The 20,973-nt window shown below is 38.9% G+C and overlaps 1 protein-coding gene across 1 annotated transcript in view; it reads right to left on the bottom strand.

Annotated features, from left to right (window-relative positions):
* Window positions 1-20,973, bottom strand: part of OTOG (otogelin) — a 177,817-nt gene that overhangs the window by 36,535 nt on the left and 120,309 nt on the right. Inside the window, exons 34-40 of the mRNA XM_075928087.2 lie at window positions 14,453-14,570; window positions 13,703-13,782; window positions 9,507-13,213; window positions 8,656-8,824; window positions 7,770-7,915; window positions 5,820-5,909; window positions 2,647-2,830 (exon numbers count right to left, since the gene is read on the bottom strand). Coding sequence (XP_075784202.2) covers window positions 2,647-2,830; window positions 5,820-5,909; window positions 7,770-7,915; window positions 8,656-8,824; window positions 9,507-13,213; window positions 13,703-13,782; window positions 14,453-14,570 — 4,494 coding nt within the window. The remainder of the gene's footprint in view (window positions 1-2,646; window positions 2,831-5,819; window positions 5,910-7,769; window positions 7,916-8,655; window positions 8,825-9,506; window positions 13,214-13,702; window positions 13,783-14,452; window positions 14,571-20,973) is intronic.

Raw genomic sequence — 20,973 nt, 5'->3', positions numbered from 1 at the left:
TTCACCAATTCGTGGGCCAGATTCTTCTCCCACTGAAATCACTGGCAAAACACCTATTGATATCATTGGTAAGAACAGAAAGCTTTTATAAGTTACAAATAGTTCATGGTGGACACTTATTTCTGACTGAAGCTTTTGTCAGCTTAAGGAGGCCTTGTGAGGAGACAGAGCTTATGAAACAAAATGGGATGAATATGATGAGATTGATGCGAGTTACTTTCAATAGGATTGTTGCCCCATCTGGCAAGTCACTCCCACCATCACACCTTGCACAGAGGGGGGTACATCTAGATTACATCCCTCTTTCAAAAGAGGAATGTAAATTAGGCGCTTCGAAATTGCAAATGAAGCTGGGATTTGAATTTCCTGTGCTTCATTTGCATAATCATGTAATGGCACTCTTTTGAAAAAGCACTGTTTCGAAAGTAAAACCACCGTCTAGACATGGTTCTTTCGAAAAGAAAAGGCTTTTTTGAAAGATCCTATAAACCTAATTTAAGGTGAAGCCTTCCCTTTTCAAAAGAATTGTGTCTAGACTGCGGTTTTACTTTTGAAACAGCGCTTTTTCAAAAGAGCGCCATTACATGATTATGCAAATGAAGCACAGGAAACTCAAATCCCAGCTTCATTTGCAATTTCGAAGTGCCTAATTTACATCTCTCTGTCGAAAGAGGAATGTAATCTAGACACAGCCATGGGGAGTAACTCCCACTGTAAAGGACATTTTTCAAACGAAAGGTTGAAGCCTCACTGAGGTGCTGAGTGGGCACTCTGTCTCATCTCGGTTCTGCCAGGCTGTGTGGCTATGAAACACTGATGTAATTCAGACTCGGCCTTGTCCCTCATCCCATAACCAGCAGTCCATGTCAGGGAGGCTTGGGTATGAAAGTGGGTCCTCTGTATCCTGTGTTGCAGTGTCGTTTCCCTGCTCCCACAGGAGAACTGGAAATGCAGCTTTCTGCAGCAGACTGAAAGATCTAACCAGAGTATAGAGGCAGCTCATTCCATGGTGACCCCTCTAAAATCTGAAACAGTTGCAGGCACCCGTATTCCTCTCTCCTTCAGGCAACAGTACTGCATACACCCTCATGATCTTCCCCAAACCCATGATGTCTCACTACATACAATTTGTTTGGGAGGGGAATCAGAGAATTTATTATCTAAACTCCCTATTGACCAATTTCCTACTGTCTATTACAGAACTTATTCCAAGATGGATAATTTCTGCCATCAAGCAGGAGCACCAAATAGCTCCTCTGTGTGGGTTAAGCGGTCATTTCAGAAGCCATACAGGCAAATCTGCCAGGAAAATATGGAGCAACCCTGCGCAGAAGTAAGGCTTGACGCACCAGTTTAGAAAGAACACCTAAATATCTTGCAATGCTGTTCACAAGCAGGGTGCATTGGAAATGTATTGCTCAGCTCCAGGATTCTCTGAGATAGCAATCAGGCAAGTTAGACAAAGAAATCCTTCAGGCTAAATCTAATCCTAGGCTTAATGGATCATTTTATCTTTATCTTCTTGATTCTTTTTATTCTAAGTAAGATGGACATTAAAAAAGGATTAGGACTAAGTCAGAAAAAAAAGGAAGAAAAAAGCTCACAACAAAGTGAACATAATAATCAAATTTATATAGATATTAAATTCAAGCTCTCCTACTCTGCATGGGGCATGCTACTGTCGGTAGGACATGGAACTTGACTGAGCTATCATTAGTATTTGATACTATGCTACACATATTTGCCCTTTCTGAAATTGGCAAGACAAAGCAGTGATGAACTTTATATTCCTGGTTTCAAGCTCTGCTTTACAGCAGAAGATAATTCAAGAGTCAGAGTGGAGGTTTATATCAATGAATATAATGCTATAGACCTAACATATCCATGCTACTTCCAGAAAGAATGAAACCCTGTATACGTATTGTAGAGATGTAATAGTGATCATAATTTAAATGATCATAAGTTATTAGCCTCTGTGTGTGTGTGTTACATATTGATAAATACAACTCTAAAATAATTGAGCAACAAGGTCAATCTAGAGTTGATCTATGAATTTAATAGCTATCTCTCCCATGAAATAAATGTAATCCTTTGGAAAATGAAAATAGCAGTATTTTTTATCAGATGGACAGCAAACACTAAATCTATAAATGACCTCATTTGACACCAAGGGTGGCTTACTGTAAGACACATTTCATGCTTATGACTGGGCTATTTACTTGGACATTACTTCAGTGTTTGTGCCTGTGATTCAAATAAACCTAAATCCAAAGGCATAATTGCAAAAAAAGAAAATGATAGCACTTCATAGCTGGGCATCAACCAGCATTGCACCAATGAACACAGTTAGCAGTTTTATATTTACACGATATTAATATTTTAATTATATATATATATTCTGTTTTAAAAAAATTAAGCTGCCTCGAATATTTTAAATAGCAAGCCGGGGTAAAAATATTTTAAATAAATAAATAAATAAATATATTAATATTCACAACTAGCTAAACTGCTCTAGCTGAACTGCTCTCCATACTGATACCTGTAAGTCTGAACCTACTAAGGATACTATTTGTAGCCAGAAAAAAGCTTCTCCCCTCTTCAGCAGAGCATATGAACATATGAATGCTTACAATACCCTTTACTTACCACATAGTCCCAAGGCTTTTGGCTCACTGGTTGTATTTGACTTTATGATCAACACACCGGTACTGTGAAACCACTGAATCCTGATATTGGTTGGTGTCTCAATTAGGTACATGAAGCCAGTATCCTCAATTTTAAATCCATATTTTCTAACCGTAGGCCAGGCATATCTTGAATTTACAGTTATCTAAAAAGATGGTATAAACAAAGGCACAGCAGTAATTTGAATGCCTCCTTCTACAGGAAGCTATTCTTTCACTTTTACTATTCAAAACTTGGCAGTTGACATAACAAACTTTGACCATTTGAACACAAAGGCAGGCCACGAGGGGACTGAAATGAAAATGTTTGATCCTTTTCAAACAGTTTTTGAGTCCCTAAGTTCCTTTCCTATAATGCCGGCAACATATCTGATATAGTGTGGTGTGAGCAGGCCTGCGGAGCGGGGGAGGGGAGAGGGAAAGAGGGCAGTTGCCCATGACACAACACTTCTAACAGGCCCAGGGCTTCCAGCGCAGTGAAGTGCTGTGCCCGGTACCCCAGGCCCTTTAAATCACCACTGGAATACCATGCGGCATACTTTGGGTAGCTCTAAGAGTTGGGGGACAGGGCAGCGTGGTGAGTTCCGGCCAGCCCTGCCCCTTCTACACGAGGCCCGCACCTTCCAGGAGCACCGAGCCATGCCCTGCCCCTGTACCATGTTGGCTCCCCTGGGTATGAGTCCCAGTTTCAAAACTAACTTTTCATATCTGGGTTTCTTCTTTTAAAAAATATATTTTGAAAGTCTATACACAAGAAAAAAACCTCCTTGTTAGTTAATGATGAAATGACCATCCTATCACCCATCTAACCAACAGAATGGAATATTTCAGATGATAAAATACTACAGTTTTATATAGAAATGTTTTCAGTAATAAGAATAAAACAGAGAAAATTACATGACAGATAAAATTGTTTCTAAATGAAATAAGATGTTCAAAATTTCACACACACTTATCTTCAAGGGAGATAACTGGATACCACCAGGGCAGTGAAATGTGTCCATCATGATTGTTAAAGGGGAGTATTATACAGGACACAAGCATAAATTACAAATGATTAATGGCTCTCTTGCTCTGTGCTCCTGTTCATAAATAGACCCACATATTTTAATCTGTTCAATTTTACAAGTTACTTTCACAATTTCAAACCGTTAATATATAGAAACTCCATTGTGCTGGCAGAGAAGAAGACCAATGAGCTAGTGTATAATCCCCATTCGGAGGTACCAGACATTTTCTGACAATTGTCAATAATTAAAATCAGAAATAACCAGCACCTTATTTCGCACCTTATGCAACTATCTATAATGTCCAAAAGTTTCAGAGGGGTAGCCGAGTTAGTCTGTAACAGGAAAAACTTAAAAGACAACAAATAGTCTGGTAGCACTTTAAAGAATAACAAAACATGTAGATGGTATCATGAGCTTTCATGGGCACAGCCCACTTCTTCAGATGATGGGTCATCTGAAGACGAAGGCTGTGCCCATAAAAGCTCATGATACCATCTACATGCTTTGTTACTCTTTAAAGCGCTACAAGATTATATGTTGTCTTTTAAGTTTTATCTGTAATGTGTAGGAGAAATAATTGTGCCATCATGTTGAACAACATATAGTGGAGGTATCATCTTGCCAGTATCAAAACATTCTTGGGATTTCTAAACACTATAGTTGACAATTTCCTAACTCCAAAAGAGTTATAGCCAATATGGGGGAACTAAAAGTTAATGGTAGTTTAGGTGCAAATGTTCATACTAAAATAAAATGATACAAAATTAACAGGTCACACATTAAATGGATTAATAACTGGCTAACTCATAGGTCTCCAGTGGGGTCCTGTGGGGGTTAATTCTTAGCAATACAGTATTTATCATTATTATCAATGAGCTGAAGGAGAACATCAAATCATCACTAATAAAGTTTTCAGGTGACACAAAAACTGGGAAACAGGTCACTGAATCAGAACAATTTAAAATGGCTTGGTAGACTGGATGGGAGCAAACAATATGAATTTTAATGTAGCTAAATGTAAATATGTAAATCTGACAACAAAGAAATTAAGCCATACTTACCAGATGGGGGATTCTAACATGGGAAGCAATGGCACTTTAAAATTGGGTGAACAAGAGCTCCCACAATGGGCAAAAGAGCTAATGTGATCTTGGGATGCATAAACAGGGGACTCTTCAGTAGGAGTAGAGAGGTTATTTTACCTCTGTATTTGACAAGGATGTGGCCATTGCTGGAATACTATGTTCAGGTCTGGTGCCCACAATTCAAGAAGCATGTTGATAAGTTGGAGAGGGTTCAATGGGGAGTCATGAGAATGATTAAAACATTAGAAAACATGCCCTATAGTAACAGTCATGGAGTTCATTGTATTTAACTTAAAGAGAAAGTCAAAGGGTGAGTTATGACAGTCCCTAAGTAGCTACTTGGGGAGTAACTGTCCATGACAATGTCAATCTGGCAGAGAAAGGCGTAACACTATTCAATGGCTAGAAGTTAAAACTAGACACATTCAGGCTGGAAATAAGACACACATTTTTAACTATATGTGTCATTAACCTCTGAACAGTTTACCAAGGATAGTGGTGGATTCTGCATCACTGACAATTTTTAAATCAAGATTGCATTATTTTTTTAAAAAACCCATGAATTATTTTGGAGATATTTTATGGCAGAGGTGAGGAAACATTTTTGGGTCAGGGACCACTGACTCACAGAGAAATCTGGTAGGGGCCGCACACACATGAGAAGCAAATGAAAAACCAAACAAAAACACTCCTCTCTGATTGAGAAGGAGAAAGAGACTCCCCACATTCCTCTTGCACACCAGAGCTTATGGCAGGCCCAGGCTAATAGATTCTGTGTGCTCTAGCCCCACAGTGGAGGGCTGGAGTGCTGGGGGGAGCCCTAAGCCTCAGGGGTCAGCAACAGACAATCGGGGGGCCACATCCAGCCCCCAGGCCTGAGATTCCCCACCCTTGTTCTATGGTCTGTAGTGTGCAGCCGATCAGATTAGCTCAAAATGACCTTTGAATATCTGGCTCTATTAAGAGGGAAGTAAAATAGTATATAAATAGCAAGAACCAACCAAATAAATCAACAAACAAAAAAACCCCTTAAAACTTACTTTTCTGTTTATACGATCAACAGTGATTTGGTTTGACAAATAGGTTAAATTCAGCATTGCCAGGCACAGCGAAGTCAAGTTTAGGTGATCCTGCAGAGAAAGCAAAATTTGTGAATCTCAGTTAAGATGGGAATAATTTATATGCTAATTATGTACTATTTTTTGGTAATGGGACAGTAGGGGCATTTTTGTATTTCAGTTTTTGAAAGAGGAACACATCTGCTGAATGAAGTTTATACAAATTAACTAAGAACTCTTTCTTTAAATGAGCTATGTTTGTGGGGTAATACTCATTTGAATAACATTGATTTAAAATGTCTACATTAAATGTGTCAATTCATTATGTTCTGGAAATCTGTATTAAGCCATCACATTTTTAAAAAGCTGAAATACAAAAGGTTAAAACATAGCAACAACACAAATTAGGGGCAAGGAGAAGAATCACATGAAGAGGAATTGAAAAGATTCAAACTGTTTACCTTTGGGTAGACACAAATATGAGAGGGAAAGATCAATATACAGAAAATTGCAAGTTTTCCACAAAAGTCATATCAGGAATGTATGCATAATTCTATTCACTCTCTTGTAACATAAGAATTACAGATATTCGATGCAATAAATAAGTAGCAAATTCAAACACATTAAAATACTTTTTCACACAATACATAATTAGCCAGTGGAACTCATTGGTACAAGCTATCATTGAGTGTGAAGGATAGTTTGAAGGATTTACAAATGAGCCAGACATTTATATGGATAATGAGAATATCCAATTATACTAGTAAAGACTGGGAAGGAAACACAAAGAATTTGGGAAGATGTACAAATTCTCATGTTTCACGCCATAAACCAATGTCTAGACTATTGGGGATTGGGAGAGAACTATTCTGGTGAGCAGGGCGGGGAGAAAGTTATCCTGTAACTGCTTACTTCAGGGTTTCTTCTCTGAAACAGCTGGCACAGCCTCTTTAAGAGATTAAATACTGGAATAGATGGACTGCTGGTCTGATCTAGTCTGGCAATTCTTATGAACCATCATCTTTGAAGTTTGAGTCTGGCAATTTAGTAATGCAGAAGTTTCTGAATTAAGCTGTTGAGATTCCTATATCGTAGTAAGTTGGTAGGCTGTGCTAGTCTGCAAATATATGATAGGGTGAAAGCCCAAAGGGAGTTCAGGTGTTAATTATCACCCTGCAAGACTTTATATAACAGAACACAGAGGGGATCACTATAGTCTGTTAAATTCTAAGGACAGGAGTTTCCCAACCAAAAAAAGTCATATAAAGAAAGATACATAACGTTGGTGTTTACTAAGGTTATGTCTACAAAGCAGGACTAAAGCCAAAATAAGCGACGCAACTTGAGCAACGTCAATTGTGTAGAGTAAGTCGAAATAGCTTATTTTGGCTACACAGCCTGAAGTCCGAGAAAGAGCACTCTACCTCCAACTTCCCTTACTCCTTGTAAAATAAGGGTTACAGGAGTCAGAGTAGGAAATCCCCCAGCTCGACATTATTTTGACATTTTGTTGAAATAACTGCTTGTTGTGTGTAGATGCGGACAATGTTATTGACGTTATTCTGAAATAACACTGCTGTATAGACGTACCTTTCGTGAGACATTATAGACCTGGTTATTTGCGTGTTTGAGACATATGTGTAATCATTTAACCTCTCCATGTTTCAGTTTTGCCATCTACAGTATGAAGTTAATACTGATGAATCAGTAATCTTGCAATAAGGTCATACATTAATACAATAAGGTGAAAAAGCACTATACTCTTTTAATTAGAGATATTTAAAATTACACATTTTGATCATTTGTAATGAAAAATTCCATATTATTTTATATATAAGTATACAAAACTAAAACTTATATACTTGTATTCATGCTACTATTTAACCTTGTCTAGCAATCAACGTCGTAAAGAATAAAAATAGAGTTAGTTACCATATTGGTATTTCTGCAGTCAAGGATATGGATAGTTATAGTTTCATCTTGTGTTTGGCTAACAATGTAGGATGCCTCTTTAAATAAAGCCAGATGATTCCCATCAAAGGTTACAAAGCTCAGATCAGAGAAAAAAGTACAGCGACCTAATTTAAAAAAAAAGGCATTTCCTAACTTATTTCATTGTTTCGGTAAGCAACATAATGCATGCAAATAAAATATCATAAATGTTTATATTATTTACCCTGCTCTAAGGTTTTACTAACTCAGCAAAACATTTTTGGCCATTTTTGTCCCCACTTAGCTGTCACTTAACTACAAATGGACAATAATGACCTACATTCTGCAGGTTTCAGGGGGAGCCTCTTGCAAGCATCAAGAATAGAATCTGATTCATGTGACCAGACGCAATCTTGTAGATTTTCATGACTCACAAGATACTAAAAGTTATGGAAGGTAAGAGTTATTTTGGACCTTGAGTTGCTTCTCTTTCTACTCATGCTCCTGAATGGAGAGTTGTGATGGAAACCAGTCCTACTGCTAAAGTATTTCTGCTTCAAAAAGCAAAGAGTTCTAATTTCAGTAACTACAAATAAAAAAACCCTGAGTAGTCATTTGCATAGCTTGTCCTTGTATCAATTCTTTGCCATTATGTACCTAACTCTGTTCCCATTAAAGCCAATGGAAGTTTTGCCTTTGACTTCAGTAGAAGTAGAATTAGGCTTCTATGCTCTATTAAGCAATGAGCAAGCATGAGAAGGTATATATAAACTCCATCTTCTATTCTTACTCCAGAAAAACAGAAAATTTAATTCTCAATCTGCTTATAAATTTAATAATTTGTTCCATTCATTCAGTTTTACAAGTACTGCTGGATAAAACTTACATGCACATTCCCATTTGGGGCAGCATTTGTCACCATTGATCTGAACAGCAAGCCCGAGAACCCCACAGCTGGGCTGAGTTGCATTGTAAGGGCAGTTCTGTGACTTGTTAACTTGGATTAGTTGTCCATCCAGGCAAATGTGTTTTATGCACTCACTCTCTGTGGTTGGCTAAGGCATATTTAAAAGACACAGGTTACCATTCTTACCAACCTAAAGACACAACATTACAGCATGCTAACTGAAAAGACAAGTAGGACTGATTTTCAGATACACTGGACACTCAGAAACCCCAGGGTAGCCAAAGGAAGCTAGTTTAGCACCTCAGAAAAGCAGGCCATGTGCAAAAATGATACAAAACCATGGTTCTGCTCTAAATTCCAGAACAGTATTATTAAATTTAGACAATACATCAGGCAGAAATAGAGAATAAAATAGAGAAATAGAGAACAGAGCTTAAGAAAGAAGATTACAAGGATCCTAGAGATGGCAAAGGTAGCTAAGTGAGTTTAAGGAACAGTCATTACAGAAAGCAATGGACCAAAAGTATACCGAGTAATGTATAATGCTACAGGGTGCCAAAGGTATCCAATGAAAAAAATCACCTCTTTTGGATTGCAGTAAGTATGAAATCCATTAACTGCAAAGGGATTCCTCTAGATTTACCCACATGTAACTGAGATAAGAATCTAACCCCATAGTTTGATAGATATTTTTAATACTGAATACAAAACCATATGGCCCATCAATAACTATTTCAGCACTAGTTATAAGGGAACATATCCATACATAAATCTACATTCCTGTCTATTTACAGATGGGCAGAGAGATAACCATGAACAATGTTACTCACTACACAAGTTTGGAGTGTTGCTGTCTCTCTAGATGGCATGAAAACTGATGCTGTGACTCCTGAGATAGCTTCAGCTGTTGTTAGCCCACCAGAATACTCTGTGGCAGACTCATAAAGTGGTTTGGTAGCATTTGGGTGTGTTGGCATCATTAACAATGAAATCATTGAGGGTGTGTGGACCTCAGTCACAGATGTTGTCCCAGGTTTCGGAGTTAGAATAGTGGTGCCTGATGGTGTGGCACTAGAAAAGGCAGTTTTTTGCTCAGAGGATGAATATATGGTAGACAAAACTGATACACCTAGTTTATGAGGCATAACCGTTGTATTTGTGAAATATGGAGAATGAAGTGTCTGTGTTATTTTTAAGGTCGGGGTGACAAAATCAGTGATGCTTGAAGTATGAACCGTCTGTGGTCTTGTAACCAGCTCTGGCCCTGCAGGTTCAGCTGTTTCTGAGGCAACGGCTTTGTCTGTTTCTGAAGGAACAGAAAAATATGTTGGCTTCCCTGAAAACAAAGAGGTGGTGAGGGCTTCTCTTATCGCTGCTGAAGTAGCTGATGCTGTAGTGATGTTTAAACTACTTACTGATGATGGTGCTAAAACAGTGGTTGTTCTCACAGAGCGTGCTGTAGCTGGTAACACTGTTCCTACTTGGAACATGGAACTGTAGGAAGTGGTTGAAAGTGGCACATGCTTAGACAACACCACAGTCTTCTCTGTAGCACTTTTGCCCACTGATGTAGACGTTGTTGAAATCACTGGAGTTAAAAGAGTGCCTGCTAATGACTCCTCCTCCATTGTGGTGGGAGTGCTTGATGTTTCTGACAGAAAACGTGATGTAGATGTTATCTTTGATAAAGGAAATATGGATATAGAGGCTGTAGATAGCTGTCTAGGAACTAGGGGTTCAGTCACTGCTGACTGCTTTGTGGATTCAAAACTGAAATCTGGCTTTTGGGCTGGAAATGACAGAAATTCCTTTTTCATTGTAGCTAATGGTCTTGTACTGACAGTCAAGTCCATTTCTTTTCTGGTTAAGGTTGGGAATTTTGTCTGCAAAGATGAGGCCGTTCCTGGTACATAAGTCAGTGAAAGTGTATCAGATAAGGGTGACACTTTTTCAGTAGTCAAAAGAACTTTTTCTGGAACTACTGAGGTAGGAGAGAATGTTGAAATAGCTACCTCAGGTAGTGAAGCAGTTAGGAATGGGTACAGGGTAGCAAATTCTCCTAGAGATTGTGTTGTGCTAAAGAGATCTTTTGGATGAGTAGTGGTGGTCAAAATTTCCACTGGAGGCTGGTATGTTGTGGCACTTTCTTTGCTTGCCAAGTAAAGTTTGGAAGTTGAAGGAACATGTTCTATTGCCAGTTTGGTAGCGAAATGTGGTTTAGATGACTCCTCTCTGGTCTGTATAGAAACCATTTCTGCTGATGAAGTTTGAGCTGAGAAAGTACCTCCTGAAGTTGTAGCAGAAGAGTAATCTTTGACTAATGATACTGGAGTTGTAGATGCTATTTGTTTTACTGTTTCTGTGATGTTTTTAGTTGGAGGCGCTAAGATGGTGGATACTGTTTTAGTATCTACTGGGGGCTTTGTAGTTGCTGGCTCCTTAGGTATCTTTTGTGTTAAAGTGTGTGGAGAAACTGATGTCTCTGCCAGATATTGAGTGGCAGAGAACATGTGAGGTGACTTTGTTAATGGAAGTATAACAGAAGTGGACAAAGTTGACCTTTCTTTGGCTGCTGTCACTTTTTTACTAGTTATTAGTCTACTGCTGAATTCAGAATATGGGGATAATGTGGCATCAGTAATATTTAAAGTGACTTTTGCTGGCAATTCATCAGGAGATAGTGCTTTTAATGAACTTGGTTGGTCTGCTATAGTGGATAAAGTTGAGGTAGTCAAATGTGGAGTCTTTCCTTCTGCTGGAAAAGTAGATTTTAGTATTGTTGTTTTGGGATATAAAATACTGGTTGTTATAATAGCAGCTTCAGATGATGTACGCACAGAACTACTAGCTATCGTTGATACCTGAGTTCTAAATGTGGACAGTGGAATTTGGGAACTTGCTGGTGAGGAAGCAAATGTTGTTGGCTTTCTGGCATGTACACTAGTAATTGTTTCTGTTTGTGATTCATCGGGAGGGACAATCATCCTTGTTGTTTTAGTCTCATTAAGAAGAGTATGTGGAGATTCAGTGATGAATGTTGTTTGTATTGATTCCAATTTTTTAGTAGCCAGTGGAATTGTAGGGACCAAATCCATGATTTCTTTTGCAAAAGCCGATGTTTTTGTTGCTGATGTGGTCGTTCTAATGGTGTCGGATGCAATGCTCATTGTTGTTGTATTTAGAAACAGAGGTGATTTGTATTCAGTAGATGTTCTTTGAGAGGATGTGGTTGGCTTTGTGGGCAAAGGAGGAGCTCTGGCACTCTGAGATGAAACAGGGTATGTAGTGAGTAAAGTAGTCAGCGTTTCTGTCATATTTAGAACTATGAATGGATATTTAGTCGTTGATGCTGTCTGCAAAGTTTCTTTGGATGCTGTTAAAGCTGGAGAAGCAGCACTTATATCTGATAGTGAAGGCCTTTTTGTAGGAAGAGTGCTGAGTTTTACAGTTGAAGCTGAACTAGAAAAATATGAACTTGATAGATGCTCCCCACTCGTTGTTTGTATTATTTCTTTCTTATCAGTTGTAAATAGGAAGCCAGTTATTCCTGATGATGATGACATCTCTTTAATTTGCAGAGCTGTTGTCCTTGCATCATGAGTGGCGGCAAGGAATACCCCTGTACTACCTGTCAAGTACTGAACCATATCTGTAGGAATTTCAGTAATCGACAGTGTTACAGGTAACAGTGGAATAGGGTGTGTAGGTGGTGGAAAAAATGTGGTCTTTATTCTTTCTTTGGTAAAAACTACTGTTCCTTTTGTTGTTTCTGAAGTGGTTGGTGGCAAAAATGATGTTTCAGTGACATTAGCTAATGTGAAAAAAGTTTGCTCTGTACTCAGTTTTGTTTCCTCTGAAGTTCTTGTCTGATTTGCTGTTGGTGCGTAAGTAGAGAATTCCAAAGATGGTGACACAGTAGATTTGGTGAAATATGTAGTTGTTTTTTCTGTGTCTGATACAAAGGAAGGGGCTGTAGTTTCTTCTGGTTTTAGTTTGGTTTCCACTGTGGGACGTATCCTAGTGCCTATTTCTGAGATTTCTGTTATTGCTGAAGTTGTGACTGGTGATTCTGTTACTCTTACTATTGATGATGTTCCAGTAAAAATAAAAGTAGAAATTGGTTTTCCTACTGTTTTAGTGATTTCAGTCACTGCATGTGTTGCAGTTGCAGACTGAGGCTCCGTACCATGAAATACCTTAGCAGTAGTACTACTGATTGCTTGTATACCTGCAGAGATTTCTGTAGTGGCCGAAATTGTTGATGGAAAAACATCAAGTACTGAAGGCAAGCTTGCATTAGATTTTGGTGATACAGACATTGCAATAGTGCTTCTGCCAGATAATGTAGTTTCAGTTGAATATGTCGAAACATTTAGTGATATTTTTGTGTCTTTTGTTTCAGGTATAGGAGATGAGGTTATTATTTTACTCAAAACAGCTGCATCCGAGACACTGAAAGCACTAGAAGTTACATGTGAAAGAGTGGGTGTTTTCATTGTGGATAGTGAAGGTTGAACATCAACTGCAGGCTCAATGCCTAAAACCAGACAAAAATAAATGTTAGTTCATGAATATTTATTATTAGAATTATTAGTGGTGGCAGGGATCCAATTAAGTAATCTATTTCCTATCTTTTTATGTTTTTGTAGGGAAAGTTTATACTGAAAGATTTGTTTTCTTTATAACTTGCCTTAGATTTTAGAAAAAATAAATGTTTTCACTGAAAAGCATGTTAAATGATAATTCACAATTTACAAATGGGGGCATCTAAAGTTGCATATGTAAAAACTGCCTTTGGTCACATAAGTAAGTATTCTAATTTTCACTGATATTAACTCAGTATATTGCAGGGGTTCGCATCTCTGAAAAAAATCAAGCCATTTATGTGGGTTGCTAAATATGGACTGAAATGTCTAACTGTAGGCACCCATGTTTGAAAGTTCTGGCTACACCACTTTAGGTAGCTAGTAATGCCATAAATTAAATATCAAATTAAATGTAATAAAATGAAAATGTTTGAACATACAATCTTCAAAATAAACACATCTCTGAGTGACTTCATCCAACACCATATGGGGAGGACACATGGGGACACATCCTTCCACTCTAAAAGAGAAGCACAGTTACATACTAAGTATTTCATTTTAGAAAAGCAGTCTACATTCCTGAATAACCTGAGGCATAGAATCCTGAGAATGGACCTTTCTAATGCTCATCAGCTCAGGAAATTTCTTCGGGGATGTGAATGACACCATTTCCATTCCTGCAGATCTGAGCTAAGATGTGAACTATGTGTCTCTCTAACTTTGGAATGAAGGTTGGTCCTTCCAATGATAAAGACTTTCATTTAGAAGTGTCAGAGAGCCAATGCCCTCTGGAACAAAATGGTGTTCAATAGCTTTGTTAGGGACAGATGCAGTTACTGCAATGCTGTCATGAGAGGAGCAGAACCAGCGCTATTTGACATCAACTGACTATCACATCATTTCAATTATACTCTTAATTTAGAATACTCACTATCTTGAAAGAGGCAGCAAATCTGATAAATTCTAGTTTCTGGCTATGGGCACCTGTTTACTGCCATTCAAGGACATCACATTAATGTAGCTGCTGCAATAGTTACAATTCCACTCTATGACTTCCTCCTCCACTGAACTTTGATAAGTTAATACAATACCACAGCACTGAACTATATCCAGTGCCGTATATACTTACCATACTATATAAATATTACTAAAATTATGTACTTTTATTCTAGAGAAATATAGGTACTTACTTTGGTACATCCTGACAGTTTTGTCCCAAAGGGTCTCTGCATGTTTTGAAACAAGGGCTTCTACACGCATCATAACGCCACTCACATGTAGAATGGGCTGGGAACTTAAATTTGGCATCTGGAAGAACACATAATTTATTATACAGAGACATATGTATATACCAATATACATATGTACACATATATATTTAATTATACATACACATATACACACTCTAGGGTGAAACAAAAAACAGGACTATGTAGCACTTTAAAGACTAACAAGATGGTTTATTAGGTGATGAGCTTTCGTGGGCCAGACCCACTTCCTCAGATCAAATTGTGGAAGAAAATAGGCATGACCATATATACCAAAGGGATACAATCAAAAAAAGTGAACACATATAAAAAGGACAAATCAAATTTCAGAACAGAGCGGGGATGAGGGGAGGAGAGGTAAATGTCTGTGAGCTAATTATATCATTACAAAGATAGCTTCCCCAATTATCACCTCTAATATCATTAGCTCACAGACATTTACCTCTCTCCCCCATCCCCCTTCTGTTCTGAAATCTGATTTGTCCTTTTTATATGTGTTCACTTTTTTTGATTGTATCCCCTTTGGTATATATGGTCATGCCTATTTTCTTCCACAATTTGATCTGAGGAAGTGGGTCTGGCCCACGAAAGCTCATCACCTAATAAATCATCTTGTTAGTCTTTGAAGTGCTACTTAGTCCTGTTTTTTGTTTCAGCGAGACTAGACTAACACAGCTACGTCTCTATTACTACTCTAGGGTGGGCACACTTAAAAGGTTCATTTTGGTTCTACACATCTATTTCTGGAAAAATCTCTGACAATTTTTATGCCATGCAGTAGAAACTGTGACAACATTCTAATTAACATACTGGCATCTGTTTTCTAGTGCATACTAAAACAATGAAGATTCACAGTGCAACAAGTATTGACAAACAGTTCAGAAGAATTTTTAAAACAATCCTCACAAACGAATAAACTATTTAACTTTTCTACTAACTCTTAGAATTTAATTGAGATTACCTATCTCTGAGAACTGGAAAGGACCTGTCCAGTCTCCTGCTTTCACAGCAGGACAAAGTACCATCCCTGACAGATTTTTGCCCTAAATAGCCTCCTCAAGGATTGAACTCAGATCCCTAGGTTTAGAAGGCCAATACTCAAATCACTGAGCTATCCCTCCCCCTTTTGCTGAACTGCTGTAGATTTTCAGTGGAGAAACAACATGGCACCAATGTGAGTAATGTTGTTCACTGGTCTCATTACTATGAAGGACTTATAAGAACATGCCATTTTATTTAATGTGCTACTTTTATGATATTTTGAAAATAGATTGCATCAGAAAGAGACATTTATTTGGCATGCAAAATTAGCCAATATAAGATTTCCAGAAGGTTTGTACAATGCAACTGCTTTTATTTTTGAGAGAAAAAAATAAACTCCATTTCACACAAGCAAATAATCAGAAATCATTAAATTTAAAAAAAAATACAAGACTAATGGTTGACCTTTTCAGAAACAGTAAAAAGTCAACATTTTAAAAGAGGACTATAACTGAATCAGAGAATACTTTTCGGGCTCGAATGATAGGTGACCCTTAGCGTGAGAAGCCATTAAGATATATGCAGGAGTATGGTCTACATTTCTCCTATTTAAAATGACCAAGAATCACTCCGGATCTTGCAAAACTACAATCAGAGTTCCCATATCACCTAAAATGGGGTGTCCTGATAAATTAAATCAATAGTATGGTGAATTTTAAAAAATCACCTGTATCACCATAGTAATGTCTTTGTGGGACAGCGTTTATTAAAAGGTATTAAAATCACAAAATTGAAATATAATTAGTGAATGCAGGTAGAGAAAGTATGAAACTTTTGCACAGGAGCAAGAGAAGGAATTTGGGAAACTTTCATCAATAAGTTGTGCTGCCACAATTTTAATTAAATAATGCTGTCAATTCATAGAAGGAAATCTTAAGAAAACAAATAAAGGGGGAAGTATAAACCAGCCACCTCAGCTCAGTGTGTGCGTGCATGTGTGTGCATATATACACACAAAGATTATTTAAAGCCAATGCTTAATTTGTGTGGGGGCTTGCCAGGCTGAGCCCTTTAACCTCTGTTCTTGGCAGCTCATAGCCCCAGCAATTCTGAGTTTGCTCCATTCAAGGGCAGACTGGCCCAGTGGGATACTGGGAATTTCCCGGTGGGCCGTCATCCAGTGGGCCATCGTGTCCGCACGTCATTGCCCTCACTCCGAGTAGCTTCGCATCTGCGCTGAATGCGGCACACAGAGCCCAACGCTCCGCCTGCACCGCGTGCCGGACATGATGCAGGGAAAGGGGGCGGGGCTTGAGGGGCACGCAGGGGTGATGTCATGGGGAGGGCTGTTCTCAACCCATTTCCCGGGCCTATTTTGATTGCCAGTATGCTCTTGGCTGCATTAGATAGGAAACTTTTAAAAAAATAATTGCTTGAGCCCTGGCACCTCCTTCATTCCAAACTGAGCATTTTTTCCAGTTCTCCTTTCTGTTTGCCTGATTCTGCTGTATCCATTTGTGTGCTAATCCCAAGGACAATGTTAGATTAGCATCCAGGCTTCTCAAAGCTCCGGCAAACTCCAACAACTACAGGGAATCAAAAATGTATCCAGGAATCTGCATATCACTGCAGTGTCCTAGCCCAAGGCTCTGTTCTCTGGTTGCACTGGCAGTGGGAGTAGGGTAAGTGCATTATATGAGCCTCTCTGTTGTCTCTATGCCATCAGCCAGTGGTTTTCAAATGAGGGATCACAACCCAGTACTGGGTTGTGGAATGTCAGGCACTGGGTGTCGTTGCTGCAGAGTGAGCAGTAGGGTTGCTAAGGCAGGCTACCTGCCCCTACCCTGGCACCGCAAGTTTGGCTCCTAGGCGGGGGGGGGGGGGGGGGAGAGTACATTTGGCTCTACATACTGCCCCTGCCCTGAGCATTACCTCACACCCCCATTGGCTGAGAACCTGCGGTTGGCTGCTTCTGTGGCGCAGCATTGTTTGCGATGCCAGAAGAGGCAGGAAGCTGCCTTAACCCCTGTGCTGCTCCACTGACTGAGAGCCGTTCACGGTAAACCCCTCCTGCCCCAGCTCTAGCCCCCCACCCAAGCCAGAGTCCCCTCCTATACTCCAAAGCTCTCATCCTCAGACCCACCTCAGAGCTCACACTTTCATCGAATTATGTTGGGCCGCAGGCATCAACCATTTTCTTCCACTGGGTCACGAGAAAACCTTGGCCAAAAGCGGGTCACCCTTCCATTAGTGCAATCCTTCCTTAGCACATTAAACTGGACACCAGGCCCGATAATGCCCCCGGCGCAACCTGGCGTAGAGTAGCTCTACTGCACAGGCTGTTTTAGTGATGAGGAGGCAACGTTTGTTACTTGAAAATATATTTTGCTACAGCATATAGTTGTATTTTATAGATACAACCATACGCAGGGACTCCTGCCCCCCCAAAAAGTACTGATCTTTGCTTGAGTGAAGATTGAAGTTTCAGGGTCTTTAATGTACTGCTATTTTACACCTGTTCAGAGGCATACAATCATTTTCCAAAGTACTTCAGATTTTTTTTCTCTCTTCAGCCTAGACATATCTTCACTGATGGGTAGGGAATATATTATTACAAGCAATACAACCCCCTTCTAGCTAGATACAAGTAATAATTCTCACAGCACAGAAGAAAATAAGTAAACCCAAGTTTTTGAATCTTCCGCATTTTCTACACTAAAAATATATCTGTTGCCATCTAGTGTTATCCTCTAGCATTACCAGTCCGTACAATATCCCTGAATTCTTATTTCTATGAAAAACACTGGTTTTGTTGTTACTAAGTTACATATTCTATATATTATTACATATTCTATACGTTATGTGTGTCCTGTTCCAGTGGAAGAAGCTGCCATGGCTTAAATCTGATAGTGATGGGAGAAGAGGGAATTCTTTACATACAATTCTCAATAACAAGTAGATTTTTTTATATTTTATGTAAACAGAGTTGATATGCAGGCAGGAGCCCGGAGGTGGAAGGATATATGGCATAGGGACATACCATATATGGATAATATGAGGAGATTATAAAGGATTATTTGCACATGGAAAAAAAGGTCTCTCTCACACTGGCTTCATACATTAATTTCTTGCTTTATGGAAATGTCCTGCACTTGGAATATCCTGTCCTTCAAACCATTTCCCCTGCTAACAGTTTTACATGTCCACAGTTAGAATTAATAAAATACAATAGATATTCCTAACCCTGCAAAGAGTGTCCTTGTGGACTCAATAACCTGCCATTGTTAGTCTTTATGCAACATATGGGCCACAATAACTTCCTTCATCCAAACACAAGAGAAGTAGACAGACAAGGTATGTGCTTGAAATATTCCATGAAAACAGTAACCACAATTGGAGAAAATACCTTTAAAATGCTGTTATTTCCTTTTCCCCAGAATATGTATCTATTTTCGCCTGTGTTTGTGCAATTTCTAATTCCGAAATGGGACAGCCATTGGCACTCTTATGAAATTATTAGGAGGTCTAGATGACTGAGTAGTTATTTCTGCATATTTCACAGTACTTTTTTCTCAAACCACTCACAACATTTTATAACACCACAGAGACCAGTAGGGGGAATAGTAACACGCATGCTTTTCTCCCAAATAGCCTTACGTTAAGCATTTAGTTGAGACACCTATACAAACATATATTAATATCATGCATCTCACCCTTCAATTCAACCTACCATCAAAATATTGGATTCCTTTTTAAAATACAACATAGGAATGACACTGAATGTTGGGCCCTCATGAAGGACTCCAGAGGAGTAAGTCAATCAACAGAATCATGGGGTGGGGAAAATTCAATGAGGCAGGTGCACCAAATCAAAGCAGGTGACTAGCACACAGCACCATATTCCAGTAGCATTCTTGCTAGTCAGACTACCTACCCCCCACTTAACAACATAAATTCCAAGCTTTATACATGATCTATTACAGTGAAACCAAACAGTTTATTTCTCCAGACCAAGTCATCTGGGACTAACAGGCTGATGTTAGACTCTTGCCCCAAGCAAAATAAAGGGATAATTATTAAATTTTCAAAGTATTGCATGCTTTCCCTATCTGTAAAATCTGGAGAACTGAGAACTTGAGGGCAGGTGGCAAGTGCTCCATAGTCACAATGTTTTCAAACAGGATCTAGTAACACAGGGGTGCAGGTCTATGAGTTTTGTTCTCCATTTTTTCCAAAATCACGGGTAGGTAATGAGTGGTTATGAATGTTGCTGAGTAAACAATTAGCAAAGAAAACTTGTGTGGCCACTAGAGAGTTTCCATTCTAGTCAGGGAATTTCAGACAAATGAGAATGTCAAACTTAGTAAAGTTAGATTTTTGTGTATAAATTACAAAAGGAGTGCATCTAATCACTTATGTGAGCTACTAAAATGCCTCCAGAGGGATAGATGAGACAAAGGATATACCTTCCAATGATCAGAAAGTAATACTATACTTATCCCTTGGGAGAAAACGAGATTAATGCAAAAAGCTGCAGGGGAGTAGAGTACCAGAAGGAGATTTTGTACCAAAATCTGTAGTGTAAAATGCTAATTGTGGTGTAAAAGGCAAACACACACTTAGTTAATCATATTGTGAGTAGCACTAGTGCAGAAGTGTTGAGGGGAATCCTAGGACTGGAAGGGACCTTGCAAATCATCTAGTCCCATCCCTTGCACTCATGGCGGGACTAAGAATTATTTAGACCATCCCTGACAGGTCCATGTATCTATGTTCTTGTACGAGGTCCCACCAGTGTAATATGTGAGCATTCCTCCTTCATTGTGCACACCGGACAAAAGACAGTGCAGTCCTGTGCACATATTCAAAGGGGACAAGTCATTTCCCACCTGAAACACAACTCATACAATGGGACAATCACACAAGGGGAAAAGCAGGATACATGATCCTAATGGATGATGTAGCCTGTGCAACCCTTGTCTCCTGCATAGCCTGAGGCTCAGAGAAGGATTAGGACTCCTTGAGGCTTAGCTTTCTAGTGCTCCAACTAGGATGGTGCAAATTCACCACTCCCTTTATTCATCGTAATGCCACTGGATGGGATTCCTACTAGACTAGTGTGTTAACTTGCACATTCAGATCAGATGGCTTCTAAATATAACATCACTTCAGCCAATTTGTATCATAAGCTACAAATCATATTTTGGGAGTTCTTGTGCCTTAAGATTTATTAGTGTCATTTCCAAATGAGCACCATAAATTCTCTATCAGGTCTTTTCCCTGAGCAGCTCATGTTGCAACTTGAGGAGCTTCATGATTCCTTGCCAGGCACATCACAACTTTCTGATGAAGTCCATCCTAATTTGCTTTCTATCCAGTGAAATGATAGATCCTTTACAGAATAATGAGTTATTATCTGGATGACAATTCTTCCAGTTTACGAATTAAGCAAGCCCGTGTTT

The sequence above is a fragment of the Pelodiscus sinensis genome, chromosome 5, assembly GCF_052426305.1.
Source record: "Pelodiscus sinensis isolate ZL-2025 chromosome 5, ASM5242630v1, whole genome shotgun sequence".
NCBI lineage: Eukaryota > Metazoa > Chordata > Testudines > Trionychidae > Pelodiscus > Pelodiscus sinensis.
This window is presented reverse-complemented; position numbering and strand designations above follow the sequence as displayed.